The 19,214-nt window shown below is 43.8% G+C and overlaps 7 protein-coding genes across 7 annotated transcripts; 4 read left to right on the top strand and 3 right to left on the bottom strand.

Moving 5' to 3' along the window:
- Position 1: 1 nt before the first annotated feature.
- Positions 2-871, bottom strand: V1510DRAFT_424719 (ribosomal protein S5 domain 2-type protein; the record flags this gene model as incomplete). The annotated part of the gene is made up of 1 exon (XM_066935107.1): positions 2-871. The coding sequence occupies one exon, from the start codon at positions 869-871 to the stop codon at positions 2-4; it is 870 nt and encodes a 289-aa protein (XP_066791564.1).
- An 861-nt stretch (positions 872-1,732) lies between these two features.
- On the top strand, positions 1,733-2,796 carry V1510DRAFT_405775 (chaperonin 10-like protein; the record flags this gene model as incomplete). Its single annotated transcript, XM_066932354.1, has 2 exons — positions 1,733-1,746; positions 1,782-2,796. The coding sequence occupies 2 exons, from the start codon at positions 1,733-1,735 to the stop codon at positions 2,794-2,796; spliced, it is 1,029 nt and encodes a 342-aa protein (XP_066791565.1).
- Positions 2,797-3,001: 205 nt separating this feature from the next.
- On the bottom strand, positions 3,002-5,850 carry V1510DRAFT_410368 (uncharacterized protein). The gene is made up of 2 exons (XM_066932709.1): positions 5,453-5,850; positions 3,002-5,415 (listed from the first exon to the last, which is right to left on the bottom strand). The coding sequence occupies exons 1-2, from the start codon at positions 5,741-5,743 to the stop codon at positions 3,088-3,090; spliced, it is 2,619 nt and encodes an 872-aa protein (XP_066791566.1). The 5' UTR covers positions 5,744-5,850; the 3' UTR covers positions 3,002-3,087.
- A 3,482-nt stretch (positions 5,851-9,332) lies between these two features.
- V1510DRAFT_424721 (kinase-like domain-containing protein) lies at positions 9,333-11,124 on the top strand (the record flags this gene model as incomplete). Its single annotated transcript, XM_066935108.1, has 6 exons — positions 9,333-9,574; positions 9,612-9,705; positions 9,728-9,796; positions 9,838-10,082; positions 10,116-10,571; positions 10,605-11,124. The coding sequence occupies 6 exons, from the start codon at positions 9,333-9,335 to the stop codon at positions 11,122-11,124; spliced, it is 1,626 nt and encodes a 541-aa protein (XP_066791567.1).
- A 528-nt stretch (positions 11,125-11,652) lies between these two features.
- On the top strand, positions 11,653-14,840 carry V1510DRAFT_424723 (tRNA synthetases class II (A)-domain-containing protein; the record flags this gene model as incomplete). Its single annotated transcript, XM_066935109.1, has 9 exons — positions 11,653-11,688; positions 11,723-11,788; positions 11,829-11,963; positions 11,996-12,023; positions 12,063-12,085; positions 12,130-12,930; positions 12,963-13,652; positions 13,689-13,829; positions 13,866-14,840. 9 exons carry the CDS (start codon positions 11,653-11,655, stop codon positions 14,838-14,840), a joined length of 2,895 nt encoding a protein of 964 aa, XP_066791568.1.
- A 464-nt stretch (positions 14,841-15,304) lies between these two features.
- Positions 15,305-15,765, top strand: V1510DRAFT_354132 (putative G3BP-like protein; the record flags this gene model as incomplete). Its single annotated transcript, XM_066930883.1, has 3 exons — positions 15,305-15,367; positions 15,401-15,475; positions 15,517-15,765. Coding segments are annotated over 3 exons (387 nt in total), but the record flags the coding sequence as incomplete, so codon positions are not given.
- Positions 15,766-17,360: 1,595 nt separating this feature from the next.
- V1510DRAFT_359408 (SKIP/SNW domain-containing protein) lies at positions 17,361-18,170 on the bottom strand (the record flags this gene model as incomplete). The annotated part of the gene is made up of 2 exons (XM_066930967.1): positions 17,361-17,704; positions 17,738-18,170. Coding segments are annotated over 2 exons (777 nt in total), but the record flags the coding sequence as incomplete, so codon positions are not given.
- Positions 18,171-19,214: the final 1,044 nt, after the last annotated feature.

The raw sequence follows: 19,214 nt of genomic DNA on the forward strand, positions 1-19,214 counted from the left end.
GTTAAACACGTGAAGCTTTTTCTAAAGCTGTCTTTACTTCAACGTAGACGCTCGAAAGAAGGTCAACGGCGTTCTTAATTGATGCGACCTTTAGTGCTCTGCGCTGCTTTGTATTGCTGATGGAATTGATCGTTTTCACCGATGAGATAATGTCCTCTGTCCAACACACCAAAACCCCGCCTTGAGATACGCGCTCTTCCTCTGCGGTAGAGTCTACAAACACATTTTTTCCCACGATGACGGCTAACAATATTAATGGCGGAGACCACTCGTAATAGTTTCCTCTCTCATTGAAGGGACATAGAGGATATGAGTCCAGCCAGTCATCCGAGAACTGAGGAAGGTCCTCGGCAGAATTGTCGCCGCTATCATCCGCGTTGGAAATCAACTTCGGGAGCATGGTGTCAAGTAATGCAAGATATACGGCCATCGAAAGTAACGACAATGGATGTGCTGAGTGCGACAGTATGACTCCATCGATGTATAGCTTATAACTATAGCGTGACGTAAGTTTCAGTCTCTCTAAGATCAAGCTGTTCTGAAGGGCTGAATGTATAGATGTTGTCAAGAAAGAAGGCAGAGGTTCATCTTGAGAACCCGTAGTACCGAATTCACTGGCGACTGAGGAACTAATTTCGATGTTCTGATCAGCTTTCGGTGTGCCTATTTTTATGACATCGGCTTTGATGGCCACTATACACTCACTGCCGTCTGATGTACGAACTCTGGCAGATCCATTAGCGGATGGAAGAAACGAGCTTGTAGTGTCGAGAGGTCGAAATGCTGATGGTTGTCGGCCGTCTGACCTAGTAGGAGGAACCGAAGACAAGTAAGTGAAAAGGTATGATTCTTCCGAGACAGATAAATGCATGTTGTCCAGCTGATCAATGTGAAGAATATAATAGTGAAAGTCGTTCGAAAATACAGATCAAATTTCTCAGCGTTTGCGAGTGATACTACCCGTATGTATGGGTTGGTACCCGGCCTTATGGTACCCAGCCATGATTTTTGGTAGTACCCATATTACCTAATATATGTACAATTTTGACTAAACGGCAAGCTTGGCGGACAGTTCTGCGAAATTCCAGACACACGATACGCGCTAGTTTAATGTCGTCACAAATGTGCCAGCGGCGGTGAATCTTAAATACACCGCCTTGTATTTCGTTCGAACGTCATCAGACAGAGTGGTTTACACGCTCGTACTGTTACTGCTCAACTGTTACTACTAGGTGTAGTAATACTTGGCAAGGTGAGCAACGCCGGTGTTCGCGTATGTGCTTCTCGCAGTTGCTGTTACTCTACTAATCAGGCACCACATTTGATTAGGCTTTGTCGATCTCTTTTGGGAACCAATCTGAACAAGCTCTTCCCACAATCGTCACTCGTAAATTTGGGGAAAGTCTGCAGCTAAGACGCGCGGTGACATCATTCTGCTCCACAAGTAGTGATCTTCTCTTTCTTTCGACTTCTGATCTGGTAAACTTTAATTGACCAAGATGCAGACTGCGTGTATTAACTGTGTCTTTGTGGAGATACACGCTGCGCCTTTTCTTCTTACAGAGCATAGTCTTTGTCGCTCAAACTAACTCGAGAAAAATATTGTAATGATGTGTGCCAAAGGCCCTCTTATAAATAGACGTTTTCCGACCGCTATTTCAAATTCACAAGAAGTTCTAATAATTGTTTAAAAGTCAACAATCTAAAAATGTCACCAACTCTGCCCAAAACTATGAAGGCTCTATGGTAAGAGATCAAACAAGCGTCTATTGACAATGCAGCTACGAGAAGCCTCTGGTTCACTCAATTCGTGAGGTTCCATTGCCAAAGATTCGCCCGAATGATGTGCTGATTAAGGTCAAGGCATGTGGAGTATGTGGAACTGATTTGCACATTCACGAGGGTGAATTCATTGCAAAGTTTCCTTTGATTCCCGGCCATGAGGTAGCAGGTGAAGTTGCCGCTGTTGGTCCGGAGGTCACGCGATTCAAGGTCGGTGACAGAGTGGTAGCAGACAATTCCGAACTCTGTAACGAGTGCTTCTACTGTGTGCGTGGAAAGCCTCTGCTGTGCGAAAACTTCAATGCCCATGGAGTCACTATGGATGGTGCGTTTGCTGAGTACAGTGTATACCCTGCGGGCAAGGTGTTCAAAATCTCACATCTATCATACGAAGATGCCACGCTACTCGAGCCTGCCTCTTGTGCAGCTCATGGTCTTGACAAAATTCGCCCTGAAATTGGCTCCAGCGTTTTGATGTTTGGTGCTGGACCCACAGGTCTCGTGTTGGCACAGCTCTTGAGAAACAACGGAGGCTGTCGCGTTGTGCTGGCAGCGAATGCGGGCTCAAAGATGAAGTTGGCCAAAGAATTGGACTGCGCGGACGAGTATATTGAGCTAGACAGATCGAACCCGCAGGCGCAGTACGAAAAACTGAAAGCAGAGAACCCCTATGGCTTCGATATCGTCGTCGAGGCAACAGGAAGTGCCAAAATTCTCGAGGATGCTATCAACTACGTTCGGCGAGGAGGTAAATTGGTCGTATACGGTGTCTACAGTGATGCTGCCCGCGTCTCATGGCCGCCGTCGAAGATATTTGGCGATGAAATTACTATTCTCGGCTCATTTTCGGAGACCTTTATGTTTCCTGCTGCTATCGCCTATATTGACGGTCCCAAGCCCAAGGTGAAGGTTCATGGAATTGTTAACAAGTCGTACCGTCTCGAGCAGTGGGAAGAATGCCTCGAAGCTATCCGCAATAAAAGCGCGATCAAGGCTGTCATCAAATTTGACTGATTGCTCAACAATTCCAATTCTATGAACTACTAATGATATGTAATCTAGGAACTCTACCAAATAAATGCTAAATTTGTTGATAAGTCTACTGTAAGCTAGTGCCGCCTTGCCACAAAATAGTTGCAGACACATACTAGCTATATTGAGTCAACCTGACGTAATCTTCAGGTACAGCTATTGCAGCCAACAAGCTGTAACTCCGCTTGCTTGGAAAATGCTTAATATTATTAACGTTTAGAGACCATTCGGCATTCGTGTAGCAGCCGAGACAAAATGCGCTTCGGATCAATCCTAACGCAAGCCAAAACCCTCGCTCTCCATCATTGCTCTACACAATTTGTCTTCCAGCTTTTCTCTGCTTGCATAGCGATACAGACAGAGCTGATTAAAACAAGTGTGACTAGTTGGGTATCGGTCACAGTCCTCACCCATCTTGGAGATCTTAAATATGAGGTTAGCGGTCCCTGTGGCCGGTATGCGATCGGATCCAGTTACAAATGCCAATAGACGTCGCTGTTCGCGATTCTCTATCCTCTCAAAATACTCCCAGAACCATCTGATCACCGGTTCGTTTTCTTCAATAGTTTGAGGCAGAATTTCGCTTCCAGATCGATTTCGAACGGCAGTTCTTTCTGGCAAACCCTGATTCCCGAGATCATGGCCACGAGATATGCCGTCTGGTTCGCGTGAGTTATGCGTATGAGCAGATGCTCTCGGCTTTTTACTCCATCCATCGTAAATTGCAACGGCTCTCAATGCAGCAACATCTAGACCTTCGTCGGAACCTCTCACGAGAAGCTCGATTTCTTCAGGGCGGAAGAGCGTTAGAGCATTGCCCCCGATCACATGGTAGAATCCTCTTTTAAACGGTTGAAATTGCCGCCGAACTGATGACTCAAAAATAAATTGTACATATCGATTCACGAAGTCTTGTCGATTTGAGTTTGTAACTGGTGTATTCTCCCCGTCTGGGATAAGGGGGGTCTGAGTTATACTCCCATAATTGTCATATTCTGCGACAAAATCGCGACAGTATGTTTCCTGCACATTACCGTCGAAATCCAAAAGCTGTTGAAGACCTTTTGCTAGACCTGGACGCAATAACTTTAGGTCCTCGAACGTGCATTGACATCCTAATAGCTTTTTGAATACTGCCGGAGGCAGTCTGATATCTAAAATCGTCGAGTTGTACATGGCCAGTCCCAGAACAACACCAACAAGAAAATACTGATCCGACGTCTCAAAAGTGGAATTGTTGAACCAGCAATAATGAGATTCCTCGTCATAAGTGAACATACCGTTCATTGGGTCGAAAACATCACGAACCAATAAGAGGAACCATTCCTTTCGAAGCCCACCGGCGTCAACACCATCCTCACCCAAAAATTCAATCTTGAGTCCCTTCTTTAACTCCATCTCGTTACTAGAGATTTGTCGCAGTGAGTCCTCAATAATGCACTCTCTTCGTACTTTGAGAATCAGATGGGGCTGAACAATTCTTTTCTGCGATATTGTTGAAAAAAATGCTTCTCTTGCTTTTATCTCCATTTGTCGCCTGGCATCGTATTCCAATATACTTATCTTTGATCCCATGGACAAGAAAAACGGATATTGACAAAACGTGAATGTGGTTGGTAGCGAAGAATTAGGTTTGAGAGAAGAGAGCGATTTGGATTCTTTGCATGCAGTAGGTTCTCCAAGTGCATGGTTCTGTTTAGGACCGGAGTTTAATGATGGTATCCCCTGCTTTTCCCAAACATCGAAGTCATGGGTAATATCCGTATAGTCAACTAGCGTGTTGTAGAAGCTGGATATTGGGACTTTCGGCGATTGAATGTTTGCTGCGAAAAAGAGAGCCAGCGTTCGAGCCGCTGCTCGGACTCTCCAATCTGATCCGTAGTGCTCGAGCCTTGCGATGGTGGAGTCCCCATGTTTCCTTTCTTGACCCAGCAGACAGTATTTTGACAGTCGATGCGTCAAAAAGCTGTTTATCAACTCCACTTTAGAGCTGAAGCTGGAAGCCGGCAATCGTGCGAACCAGTTCACAAGGTAGTGATGACAGCTATTATTTAGTGTCGAAATAATCCCTAGCAGACGTTTCAATACCGATGATGGTCTACTGGTGTCACTTGATGTGGTACCAGTAACAGTGATGTGTGAATACTTTGACGACGAATGCAACACTGGGTTAGACAGTATGACCAACAGAAAACGCAAATCTTCGGGAGAACTTATAGGTTTGCCTGGCCGCTTTAAAAGTCCCTCGGATGATTTTACCAAGACTTTTACTAAGGCAGAGGCATCTTCTCTGCTTAGTATGTACGCGTAAAATTCCTCCACTTCAGCTAAATTGATACCAGAATCTGAAAAGGAAAACTTCTTCCCATTGCCGAATGACCGATTCAATATATTATGCGACGAAAACGCCGTAGCCAAGAGTGAGTCCAAGCGTTCTGCTTGCTTTATAAAGCTAAGACTCAGACTCTGTGTCTCTTCTTGCTTCCTATGACCCGCTGAGGTCACAAGATCGTTCGTTGTTTGGCAGACAGTGCATCTAAAACATGTGATACTGGACGGATATCTCAGTGAACTCATGCAGCACATACATGTACCGGTGGTCTAGAGTTCATCAGCAATTTCTATTGAATAGGTATACCAAAGGTCCTGGTTGTGTTCTCGAATTCTTGGTCAAGAGACTATTTGCCACATGATCTGTTGGCCTATCTGGTGGATTGCTGTCTATCTTATCTCTGCTAGAGGACGTCGGTGAGGGTTTCTGTGTTGTCGCTGCTCTAGCTATCTGTCGACGTATCGTCGCTGATATTTGGTTGGGTATCGCCCGGCCAAGGATAGACTGTGGAGCTGGCTCAGTCTGAGAGGATTGCCCTGCTGCCAGCACATTCACGGATGTGCTGGCTCGTATCGGAGTCGACTTTCCTGGTGCCATTTACGCACTTACAGGCCCACCTCTGCTTGGCACACCAGAGCAAAATTGGGCGGACGCATAAAGAGCTGTTGGTTAAGTACTAGACGAGCGGAAGTGAAAGTGTATGATAATTGTAATTAAGTACTCATGTTGTAAATTACGTAACCCTCTTTAAATAGTAACGCTGGGCCCACATAATCTAATCAGATCGTGGCGTTTCACCCATTAAGTACGACCAGCGATCAGGTTGAAGTCTACAAGATAGCTTAAAAGGTACGGAACAGATCATCTTTGTATACTTTATTGCTACGCACGATACAGTGACTTTACGCATATGCCCTACAGCACTCGCTTAGTTAATATAGACTGGTGCATCTATATTTCTCATAGCAATTATAGATGCTGCGCTACTCCCACCAACAGATGATCTCGACTCGAACTGCCTCATGACCGATATCACTCATGAGCTACAGCCATGACTTACAAACAGATATATACACTATCAAGTGCGTAGAAAGTTGCACACACACGGGCTCGTTGAGCTGATTCCATGTGGGTGACCATTGTAGCGCTTCTAGTGTGGCCATTGTAGCGCTTCTAGTATACCCATTCGATACTGTGACATTTTATATGCAGTTCATGATATTTCCGAGTTTCAGCGATTGCATAATTTGAGCCGACTAGACTAAGGATCACAATCGCAATCTACACGTCTGGAAAATAAACCTGTGGAAAAATTCTAGTTCATTGCTCTTCCGCTTAAAGCCAATAAGAAATTATCAGTGATTTATACCAATTACGCTCAAATATTAATATATATATATATATATTGAAATATTTATTTATTAAACGTATTAATTGGCAAACATCATAACTAATTTAACTAAAGGGCAAAGTAAATAATAAAACTGTAAATAATTAATTAATTCATATAGAATTTATGAACCATTCCACAAGTCGCAATTTTGTAATAGAAATTTCACTCTCAATTAGTTTTCTAAATTATTCTATCATCTGATGCAAGTATGATTAATTACATCAAACGCCATTACAGTCTCACGTAGCCTCCAGCGGTCGCCTTCCGCCGATCTAAAAATTTGAAGACACATCTACTGATGTACACTTTAACATAATTTTGGTCATTAATTATTTCATATCTGATAAAAGTTATAGATCCACACAAGCTATAATGTTTTCCTTCATTTGTCTCAAATAGTCTTATGGGCTACTCACTTGCACACATTTGCCCATATTTATACTATAGCAATATAATAAATCTATAAGCTCTCGTGATAGGATTCCAATTGCAATTCTGAGCAAACCATAAATTATACAATAAATGACAAGATAACTAAACACTTGACATTAAAATTATTATGTTACTTGAATACTCGCGTATTGAATCTCAATCACGGATATTTCAAAGGAGACAGCCATTCTGGCAAAATAAGCAGATCCAATAGTAATACATCATGACAGAATGCTAACTTTGTTGTATAACCGTTCCAAAATCCTACAATTTCGGATGAAGCTTTATTACAGCTTTTGAAATATCTAAATATAGTGAAACCAGTTCAATTTATGAATATCACATGTCTTCAATTATTTTATTTAAATATATTTTAAGAATTGGCATAATTGTCAGCTCGATCTTAATGTGGATACGATAATATGCGGAGCTAAAATATATTTATATTTATAACGAATAAATCTTGTTGCTCTTCTCCAAATACAAATTCTAGCTCAAGACTCAATTAGTAACTCCTAACAGCAAGAAAATAAAAACGAAAAATACACCACTATGCTATGTACTTCAGCTAGTATTGTACAAATCGAAAGATCGATATAAAGAAGGAGGTTAGATAGCTTGGGTATTCTTGCCTAGTATTTACTTGTCTTTTATTTATATTCTACAGTAGGCTGCTGGGAGGTTTAGACTATGCTGATTGCCAGCTGTAAATTTGTGAGTAAAAGAAGTGAGCCAGTAATTTTCTGCTTGATAATAACCACCGTAAGGTAATAATCTGCTTTTTTCGGGCTCAATGTGTTCATTTCGGAAGGTCTACTCTAAAATGTCGAATAAAAATATAAACATTTATCAGGTGGTAAACTTGTAATTAAATTAATGTCGAACACATGAAATAAATAATTTGTGGTTATACTGATTGTGTTCCACTGAAGAATAAATAATTAGCCATGGGTGCTTCAGTCCTCTATGTTATCATTAATCCTAGAGGAATTGTTTTTTTTTGTTTTTTTTTTCTGTATTCAAATATTTTGAGCATCACATATGCTATTTACGAACATATCACCAACGCCTAGTCTTATTTATGTTGGCAATTTACATGCACCAAAAATGTCATGGGGTATTAATTTTAAGAATTGAAGAACATATTTATACAGATATACTGCAAAATGCAACTTCACGTAGTTTACAAATATGTGCCACACTTGAAGAGAATATTAGAAAATGTATTATTACGAAATATTTAATTTTTATTTGACTCAGTAATAATAATTATAGTTAAAACAATTTAATTATTTTAAATCTATTGTACAAAATATTTCAAACATTTATTTCGGCCGGCTGTAACACTTCCATATTTGCAAGTGTAAATGAACTATTGATATTTATTTGAGTCGCGTGTAGATATTTACAAACAAACAGATAGTGTATGGAGATATGGTTGACTCGCGTAATTTTTGATAATTAAGGACAATTATTACTGATATTCCTGCAACTCAACTATACTCAAATATGAAACGAGCAAAACATGCCGTATGCACACAGCTACTTGGTTGAGAATACAGTACTTCAACAAAGCAGATTTTCATTATTCCGACATGGCTGCACCTGTCTGTCGGTCGAGCTGACGTACAAACGGAGAGAAAGTAGCACTCAATTGGCAGAGCTGCAGGACCCGCGGATATTAAAATTGCTTCGCAATCTACGATGGTGATGACACATTGATCATAGCTACTACGCTGGCTCTATAAGCAGGCCAGTGTACATCTCTAAAGATCTGCATATCATCGGTGATAAAATTCAAGACAGTCCGACTACGATGATCAGGGAGGTTGCTAGAGGATTTTGTATCCATGATTGTAGCGTACATCTATACATTGTTATATCGGATGCTATCGATTGACGTAGTGCATGAATACTGCGTCGCGTATAGTGTGACGTCGAAGCCCAAACCTGTCTGATAGTGCTTAGCACGGCTTGCCAAAAGCGATATTCGTGACATCGCGCCGACCTTTAGTGACACTTATGCCATACGCATTGGTAATATCAAGGTAGGGTAATATAAAAACCTAACCGCTGGGTCGCCTGCCTTTGCTCCATCCTACACTTCGTGTTTGTAGCCAAGCTTATCTTGTATTAACGGAAAGGCCGCAGACGTCGCGCTCTCACGACAAACAAAGGTGACAGGTTTCTTCTTTTGCATGGTGTTTGCAAAGTGCGAATCTGAGATCGGCAATTGGAAAGGATAGGCGCTCGGTCAGAATACTATAGTACCCGATACCCAATTATCCATTGTTTACCGACGGTAAATCTTTGAAAGATGCCAGTTCTTGAGGTATGGTGTAAAATGTTTACTCGCTGATCATGTTGAATCTCAAAAATTTCATTCGCCATGGAAAGCAGGCTCATGCGTTTGACGGTCTGTTCGACGATAACGAGGGACTGCAAAACGATTCTACAGACACGGAAGACAATCGGCATGTCGACAAAAAAGAGATATACGACAATGTGATTGCTCAGATTGTAGCTGAAGAAAGTGAGCAAAGGGGAAAATTACCTATCTACCCTGGCTTGTCTCAGTGGAAACTTATCGAAAAGATGGGAGAGTAAGCTGCAAGAGACTCACACATCCTAACCTCACAGTGGTGCTTTTTCCAATGTTTACAAGGCACAAAATTATGAAACCGGAGAACTGGCTGCTATCAAGGTCGTGCGAAAGTACGAGATTTCGGAAGAGGTATGCAGATCGCAGGTTTAAGTCTTGTGCTGATTTACTGCAGAAGCGGCACCATGGACGAGAGGAGAAGAAGCCACAGAAGACCGTGGATGTAAGTATACCACTGCATTACCTTGCTTTGCTAATAGTCAGCGATCGACCATATTGAAAGAGGTGTCAATCCTTCGTCAATTGAACCATCCGAACATTGTGTCTCTCCTCGACTTTTTTGAGTGTGACGATTACTATTACATCATCATGGAATTACTCCCTGGTGGTGAACTTTTCCACCAGATCGTACGCCTCACATATTTCTCAGAAGATTTGGCGAGACATGTCATTGTACAGGTGGCGCAAGCTTTGAAGTATCTGCACGAAGAAAAGGGTGTGGTGCATCGGTAAGTTAACTTCTAGGCGTGGCTGACCGTAAGTGACATAAAACCAGAAAATATTTTGTTTTATCCAATACCATTTAAGCCATCGAAAGAGATTAAACGCAGACCAGGTGATGAAGACAAGGAGGATGAAGGAATTTTTATACCAGGAGTGGGCGGTGGGACAATAGGTCGAGTAAAAATCGCAGACTTTGGACTGTCCAAGATTGTTTGGGATACGAAGACTATGACCCCGTGTGGTACAGTTGGTTACACCGCTCCTGAGATCGTCAAAGACGAGAGATATTCCCGGTCAGTAGACATGTGGGCTCTCGGTTGCGTTCTTTACACTTTACTTTGCGGTTTCCCTCCTTTCTACGATGAGTCTATCCAGGCACTCACCGAGAAAGTTGCAAGGGGTCAGTACACTTTCCTCAGCCCTTGGTGGGATCCCATCAGTAAAGGCGCCAAGGATCTCGTTTCTCACTTGCTTACGGTTGATCCAGAGAGGCGGTAAGTGCATATTACGGAAGGCATTAACCTCAGGTATTCGATAGATGATTTTCTCGCACATCCATGGATTACGCAGTCTAATGCCCCCACTGCTCCAGCTATTGACGCTCCATCTATGGTACCATCTGTCGATATGTCTAGTCCTATGATGATGGATATTCTAGACACCCCAATGAGGGCAAGTAAGGGCTCTCGCACACCGGTCGCGTCTTCACTCAAGGAGGTCTTTGATATTTCGTACGCAGTGCACCGTCTAGAGGAAGAGAGGGCTCGCGTCCAAGGCGGAGCTAGAAACCTTGCACTATTGAACGAAGAGGACGAAGACGAAGACGAAGATATGGAAAACATGGAACGCGTCGAAGCTGATCTCCGAAACGTTCACGTGGACCGCAATGAGCGATATTCTTCTTCTCGTCATAGGCGTGGACGCCACCCGTCGAAGCCGAGTCATAAGCGGAGAGGTGGGTTCGAACTTTCACTGGAGGGTGCAACGCTTCTGGAGCGACGTAGGGAGAGAGCCCAGGGTGACAAGTATCCTATTGCAGTAAACTAGTTCTAGGTGTTTGGGGCTTGCAATGTATTCTTGGTTTGGTTTGTTTTGAGTACCCTTTTTGGCACTATCATAATTAGCAGTTTAAAGCATGCTCATTTCCTGTTTAAGCACAAAAATTGTAGAAAAGTACGCTAGTATGACTCTTAGATACTATCACGTGACCTGGGAGACTATATCTCATTGAATGTGAGGAGCACGACTGGGGCTTGACAGGTGGAAGCGTAAATCTGGAAAATTTTGTTTGCGTGCCATTACCTTCGCAACCATTTTTGCTATTCAATCTCAATTGAATGAGCGGTTGTGCTTGCAATCTACTGCAGAGAACTTCAAAAAATAGAATCTATCTAGATACATCTAGAATATTCAGGTTCGATTGGCGTCCCCCTGCTACCTTGTAAGATTCTCGTGATTTGGCCACAGATCAGAGCTCACAAATGACTAGTTTTGATAAGGCACACCAGCATCCACACCGGTTTTTTTCATCCAAGCAGGTATAGAGAGCCGAAAGGAATTTCTGACAAGAAGAACATGGGAGAACTAAGTGATCAGTGGCCTGCTGCTAAGGTATGATTACTATTGAGAAATTCTAACAGCGCAGGTCCGTACAACCTTCCTGGAATTTTTCAAGAACAAGGGTCATACATTTGTCCCTAGCTCGTCGGTGGTTCCTTACGATGACCCTACATTACTGTTCGCAAATGCAGATAAGTGACTTCTCAAAATTCTGGACCCCTACTGACTATTGTTCACGCATGAATCAGTACAAGTCAATTTTTCTTGGTACTGTTGATCCCTCGAGCGAATTTTCCAAGCTCAGACGGGCCGTCAATTCACAGAAGGTAAGAGTGTTAATTTACTCGCTAATGTATAGTGTATCCGTGCCGGCGGAAAGCATAATGGTATGTGCCGAAGATCAAAGAATATCGCTAATTTTGCAGATCTTGAGGATGTCGGTAAAGACGTATGTAAATTGCGCTTTAATGTTTAGTATCTAACGTCCACAAGAGTTACCACCACACCTTCTTCGAGATGCTCGGGAACTGGTCTTTTGGCGATTACTTCAAGAAAGAAGCAGTCGCCTGGTCATGGGAACTTCTCACCGAAGTGTACGGACTTGATCCAAACCGTCTTTACGCAACATATTTCGGTGGAGATGAAAATTCAGGCCTTGAGCCTGATCTTGAGACCAAACAGCTGTGGAAGGATATAGGGCTTCCGGAGGATCACATTCTTCCCGGAAATTTGAAAGATAATTTTTGGGAAATGGGTGACCAAGGTCCTTGCGGTCCTTGTAGTGAAGTGCACTACGATAGAATCGGCGGTAGAAACGCCGCTCACCTCGTGAATATGGATGATCCTAACGTTCTCGAGATCTGGAACAACGTTTTCATTCAGTTTAACCGTGAACAAGATGGTTCTTTGAAGTCTTTGCCCTCAAAGCATGTGGACACGGGAATGGGGTTCGAGAGACTCGTATCCGTGCTTCAAGACAAGATGTCTAACTATGACACGGACGTGTTCACGCCTCTGTTCTTGAAGATTCAGGAGCTTACCGGTGCTCGCCCCTATACGGGAAAATTTGGGGCCGACGATGTTGATGGTTTGGATACTGCTTATCGCATCATTGCTGATCACGTCCGCACGTTGACCTTTGCAATCAGTGACGGCGGTGTTCCTAACAACGAGGGTAGAGGCTATGTGCTTCGTCGAATTCTGAGACGTGGTGCTAGATATGTCCGCAAGAAGTTCGACGTTCCAATCGGCACTTTCTTCTCGCGTCTTGCCCCGACTCTCGTGGCTCAAATGGTAAGGTAACTCAGTCAACGTACTAATAATAGTCGGATATTTTCCCGGAGCTCAACAGCAAACTAGACGAGGTTTTTCAGATTCTCAACGAAGAAGAGGAATCATTCTCTCGAACTCTTGACCGCGGCGAGAAGCTGTTCGAAGGTTACGCCGATTCTGCTCGTAAAAATGGCGAGACCATTCTCAATGGTCGTGACGTTTGGAGACTATATGATACGTACGGCTTCCCGGTGGATCTTACTAGATTGATGGCAGAAGAGAGTGGTCTTCAGATAGATGAGCCTGGTTTTGAGTCAGCGCAGGCTCAGTCTAAGGAGGCGAGCAAAGGCGCCAAAAAGTCTTCAGGCTCAGATCTGGTTAAGTTTGACGTTCACAACCTTGGCTTTCTCGAACAGAACGGTGTCCCTAAAACTGATGACAAGTATAAACACGATCTTGGCGACATCTCTGCAAAGGTTCTTGCTATATTTGCTAAAAAAGAGTTCATCGATTCAACGGAAGGATTGACTGCAAGCCAGCAAATTGGTATCGTTTTAGATAAGACGAATTTTTATGCCGAACAGGGCGGACAAGAGTACGATACCGGAAAACTCATCATCGATGGAAAATCGGAATTTGACGTTGAAAATGTTCAGGTTTATGGAGGTTATGTTCTTCACACTGGATATGTCAAATACGGAGAGTTTAGGGTCCAGGACAGAGTTCTTGCCGAGTACGATGAGGTATTTTAATTCTCATATATAGTGCTAACGGACTAGCTGAGACGCTGGCCTATTCGCAACAATCACACAGGAACTCATATTCTCAACCTCGGTCTTCGTTCGGTGCTTGGGGATGGGATCGATCAGAAGGGCTCTCTCGTAGCACCTGACCGACTCAGATTCGACTTTTCTTATAAGGTAGGTCACTCTCGTGTCGCGTCTCCTAACTTGCAGACCGGCTTGACCACCAGAGAGATATCCAGAGTGGAAGACATCTGCACTAAGCAGATCAAGTCGAACCAGAAGGTCTATGCCAAGGAAGTGCCGCTTACCACAGCGAGAGAGATTTTTGGTGTCAGAGCGGTCTTCGGTGAGACTTACCCCGATCCTGTGCGCGTTGTGTCTATCGGTGTCCCGGTCGAGGACCTCATTGGCAACTTGAAGAGCTCTGAATGGATTGATCATAGTGTGGAGTTCTGCGGTGGAACTCACGTCAAGACTACTGGTGACATCAAGGAGTTGATCATCATTGAGGAGAGCGGGATTGCCAAGGGTATCAGACGTATCGTCGCTGTGACTGGTCAGGAAGCCCACGCTGTGCAGAGGCTTGCTTCAGAGTGGAAGACCAAGCTCGAGAATCTCGACAAGATGCCATTGGGAACTGCCAAGGAAGCTGAGACGAAGGTGGTTGCTTATGCTCTTAATCAACTGGCTATTTCGGCTGTCGCTAAAGCTGAGCTGAAAGACACGTTTGCCAAAATCCAGAAGAAAGTGGTCGATGACAACAAGGCACGCCAAAAGGCCGAGTCTAAAAGGGCTATTGACACCGTGTCTCAGTTTTTCAGCGAGAAGTCGGATGGCGCACAAGAGACAGTGCTCATTGCCAAGGTAGAGGGAATATCTGCAAACGCTAAGGCTATTACCGATGCTCTGGCTACTGCTAAATCCAAGTATTCAGAGAAAGTTGTGTACCTCTTCGCAAGTGGCAGCGATGACGCTGAAAAGGTTGCTCATGGCGGCTATGTCCCTGCAGGTGTAACTGAAAAGTTTGGTATAACTGTTCAGGATGTCGCTGGTATTGCTAGCAAGCTGGTTGGTGGAAAAAGCGGCGGAAAGGGAACGACAGTTCAAGGTGTGGGTGTTAACACCAACAAGATTGACGAGGCCATCAATGAGCTTCAATCGTACATGAACAAGTTGACGGTTTAATCAAAGACTACCGACACCTTTGTATTTATCTATGCCATTTTCCAGTGTTCCCAGATTCTTTTTAATATACAAATAGTAATTCTATATTTTCAGATAAATCGCTGTGTAGTCAATGCAGTAGTTGCTTCGAGTAAATCACAGAACCAAGCTAAACTGTAATTTATTAAAACCATCGTAACTTCAGGTTTTATTGCATCCACCACTACACAACTTCAACAGTATTACATTCGACCCGGTCAGCGTTATAACAGAGCAGCAAAAATCACCTACTTCTTAGAGCCACGTCCCGAAGCAGAGCTGTGGCATGTATTCTTTGTCGAGTTCATGCAATTAAGAAAAGACGCTTTGAAGCAAATATGACCGACATCCGTTTTCAATATATAAGACCTCAAGAAGACATGACTGTGACGGAAACTATAGCAAGAAATGAGAACGCTGCCAGTGATGCTGTCTCAAAAGTAGAGATAGGCTGGATGTTTGTTCAAGAGTACTATGCATATTTAAACAAAAATCCCAGACAAATATATGTAAGTCCGTTCACCATCAGGGCTGATAAAGAGCGATTTTATACCAAAAAATCAATTTTGTGCCATGGAACTGAAGGTGAAGACGCTACCACAAGCAATGGTCAACAGGTATGTAGCTGTTTTGTCATAGGGACATGCTGATCTTACAGCAAATAAATGAGAAAATACTCCAACTTGATTTTCAGGACTGTAAAGTCCTTATATCTAACGTTGACTGCCAGCCTTCCATCAATGGTGGGATATTAATACAGGTTCTCGGTGAGATGTCCAATAACGGAGGACCTTCCCGAAAGTTTACAGAGTCCTTTTTCTTAGCTGAACAGGAGTCGGGCGGATACTACGTTCTAAACGACATCTTCAGATATTTGAACGAGGACATCGAAAGCGACACTGACGATGAAAGCCATGGTTTGGACCAAATGGAATGTAAGATAAACCATAGAGAGAACGTAAACACTGATTTGGCAGCTAAGGGAACTATCGACTCACAACCCATTGGTTTTGCAGCAAACACCGACAAAGCTTACACTACGATGAAACCTGCGGATATCACCGTAATATCATCTGGGATGGACACTTTAGGCATTCAAGAATCTGATGCTGCTGACGTAGCTACTACATCGTTCTCATGGGCCGCCTTAGTGGCCAGTAAGCCCACCACAGAGGAGGCCTCCGGTTATGTATCTGCAGAATCTTTGCCAGCTTCTAGCGCGCTCCCAGCAGAAACCAAATCAAAGAGCATCGATAGGTCAAATGATGATCGGAAAAAACCAAAAGTTCAAGGTGAGTTTGGAGTCAATTGCAATTGACCTTATAGACCTCAACTCAGCTTTCGTAAAGCATGTCAACGAACGAGTCTCGGAAAAAGCTCTCAAAGAAGCTCTAGAAAAGTTTGGCGCGATGTCTCACTTTGATATCAATCGGCAAAAGGTAGTGTATAATTCCAATGCCGACTAACGTGAGGGGTGTGCGTTTGTGGATTTTGTTGAGCCAGTGGCTTTGAGAGCTGCGCTCTCGATGCGAAAGATTAAAATAGGAGATAATCAGGTTATTGTTGAAGAGAGACGCAGAGGACCGCCGCCTAGCTCTTTGCGGAATAACGAGAGGCCTCTACAGCGCAGTACTGAAAAAACTGTGAAGAAATTTACAAATGGGTCTGCTTCAGACATGCTATCATTTGACCCCAAAACGAGCCGCGTGAAGGCTCCTGCTCACGCTAAACGAAATACCACACACAATACAAAATAGTCTTGAACCGCGCCATTTCTTAAACGAATTGCATCCATGAAAAATGAACCATTCTCATTCTGAATGGAACTATCGAAGTAAAATGGGCTATTTCAACGTATCGTGTGTCCCCTTGAAGATTTGAATTCCTTAGAGAAAGATTGTACGAAAGTCGACTTTGAAGCTCAGTCTACGTTTATCACTAGAAAATTGAATCATATATTATACACCAGATAATTACACTAAATTATCGCGGCCCGACCTCTTCATGTCCATGGCTTGATCGTGACCTGTAAATAGGAGTAGATGATCTTTGGCGTGGAAAACGTTGTTGTCTCGGAGAAGCTGATCGACTTTTATGCCGGCCTCTATGGTTGGAATTATGTGCCACCTTACTGTGGTCGTCGTTGGATGTATTGGAAGTCGGAACAGGCCGCCTTGCTGGCGATCTAGAAACAGATCGCGTCACGGAGCGAGAGAATGAGCGAGAGGAGTTTGAAAAAGAACTTGAGCGTCCTCGCCGTATCGGTGATCTAGAAGGTGAACGTGAATCCGAATTAGAACGAGGTCTTGAAGGCGATCGCGATATCGACCGGCTATAAGATCTCGATCTCGAATACGATCGCGATCGAGAACGACTGTCAGAATACGAACGTGACCCCGAGCGTGACCGAGAACGTGAGTCGCTATGATCCGAATAAGAACCGGACCGAGATCTGGAGCGAGCAATTAATGTGCGTCCGCGCGGCGGCGACTTCAAAGAGGCCCTTTCTTCCCTTGCGCGCTGTGCGAGCATTCGTAAATGTTCCTCTTTCTGCTCTCTCTCCTTCTCTGCTATTTTTTGCTGCATCAATGCTCGCTGGTGAACTTCTTCACGAGCGTGTCGATCCGCGGCATACAACGCCTCCGAAAACTTGGCGAAATTGTCGTTAATACGAGTATCCTGAAGACCACGGCCATCGGCAGCCAGGCGTTTGTCCAGAGCAATAGTATAACCTTTTGGATTTTTCCAATTAGAAACACTGGGTGGAATAGCAAAATCCTCCTGATCCTTCTTGGTGAGCTTCCGGGGGGGGGAACGTAGAAGCGGTGGTGGCGGTGAGGGTGGCCCTATGGTCAAATAACATTAAACACAAGTCGTACCTCGAGGGATCTTTGTGTGCTTGAAACGAGGCGGCTCCATGGGATCCTCTGCCAGGTCCACCATCTTTATTATGCGCTGACGGCTTGAGCTATCTCCAGTTTGACCCATAGCGTTGCTAGGAATATAGCGGACGTAGGTAGGTCCAGATCCTTTGCTGTTCGCAACATTTTTTGCTTGCGATGCTTTTACTCGACCTGTAACAATTTCTTCCAATATGGCCTTCGTACGCTCGGTCGTTTCTTTGACAATTTCTTCTGACGGACGTTCAAGGTTGACCTCACCGATGTTTGCTCTCTGTCGCAGAGGAATCAGATCTGTGAACGACGCATGTACGATCCGGTTGGCCGTATGACCTTGTCGTGCTATAGCATCGTACTTGATTCTTCCCTGCTCATCTACCTGGACGGTAAGAGCGTTGGATACGACCTTCATCGTTAATGAGCTGCGTCCAAGATAAACAAACCTGTCTCTCCATATCCTCCCTCAACAGAACTTAACACAAATTTGCCTCTGATCGATCTCTTTAACAAAATGCATCCGGATGTGAAGGCTAGATCATTAACTTATCTAGCAACAAAGTAGTGATCCACAAACGCTGAACGTAGTTTTCAAGTTTTTCACTCACGCAAAACTACGTGGTAGCATCACGTGAGTTACCCTACGCATTTTACAAACACCTCAGCCCTGATGTGTGAGAGGAGAGAGTCTTCTCACTCGCGATTATTTCGCTCTATGTTGCACATGCTGAATCAATACTTTCATCGCATTCACGTACAGCCCCTATTACAAAGGGTGAACAGGGGATTTGGGCTATTTTACGCGGCTGGACATAAGAGTCTATTTTAAAAAAAATGTTGCAACGGCAATATAGCCTATGAGGCAGATCAGCAAGTTGAACAGTGTCTGATGTCGTCGACCAAGCGAAGTAGCGATCGCTCTTTGACTTAAGCCACTGTCTGGGGATTGTGGTATGGATAACGTATCGGTTTGTTAGTGCAGTGAAAAAATCGACTAGCTGAAATTGCTGACGCAGTGCTGTCGCGGCCCCAGGCGACGTAATACCGACATGACGAGTACAAATATGCTATTTTCAGATGCTTCCTTCACTTGATCATATCGTGTAAATCGGCAAAGACTTCGATGCGTAATGCCGACTAGAAGACTTTCGTCCAGCCGACGTACCACAATGTCTAATTCAACTAATGGAAGTCGGGTCCATTCAGCTGCCTCCATATAAACTAGCGGATATTTTATGAGATAGATGTGTCTTCAACCCAGGGGCGCTCACGTGCATAGTAGATGACATCTCAATCCATCAATCGACGCACCGCTTCTTGTAAAATAGTCGGACTGATCAGACGCGTGAATGTGCTCCTTGATGAAAGCATAAGCTGGACTTGACTCTCTCTCTCTGAGGCAGCTCTGAATTTTTCGAATGAAAAATGAGTGATCTCTCCCTGTGACCGCACACTTGCG

This window comes from Dipodascopsis tothii (assembly GCF_038497935.1).
Source record: "Dipodascopsis tothii strain CBS 759.85 unplaced genomic scaffold V1510scaffold_2, whole genome shotgun sequence".
In the NCBI taxonomy this organism is placed as follows: domain Eukaryota; kingdom Fungi; phylum Ascomycota; class Lipomycetes; order Lipomycetales; family Lipomycetaceae; genus Neoaidaea; species Neoaidaea tothii.

Coding starts and splice junctions, on each gene's coding strand:
- V1510DRAFT_410368 (XM_066932709.1), bottom strand. CDS start 5,743: ATGGCACCAGGAAAGTCGACTCCGATACGAGCCAGCACATCCGTGAAT. Junction 5,416..5,452: donor GAACACAACCAGGACCTTTG/GTATACCTATTC, acceptor GATGAACTCTAG/ACCACCGGTACATGTATGTG.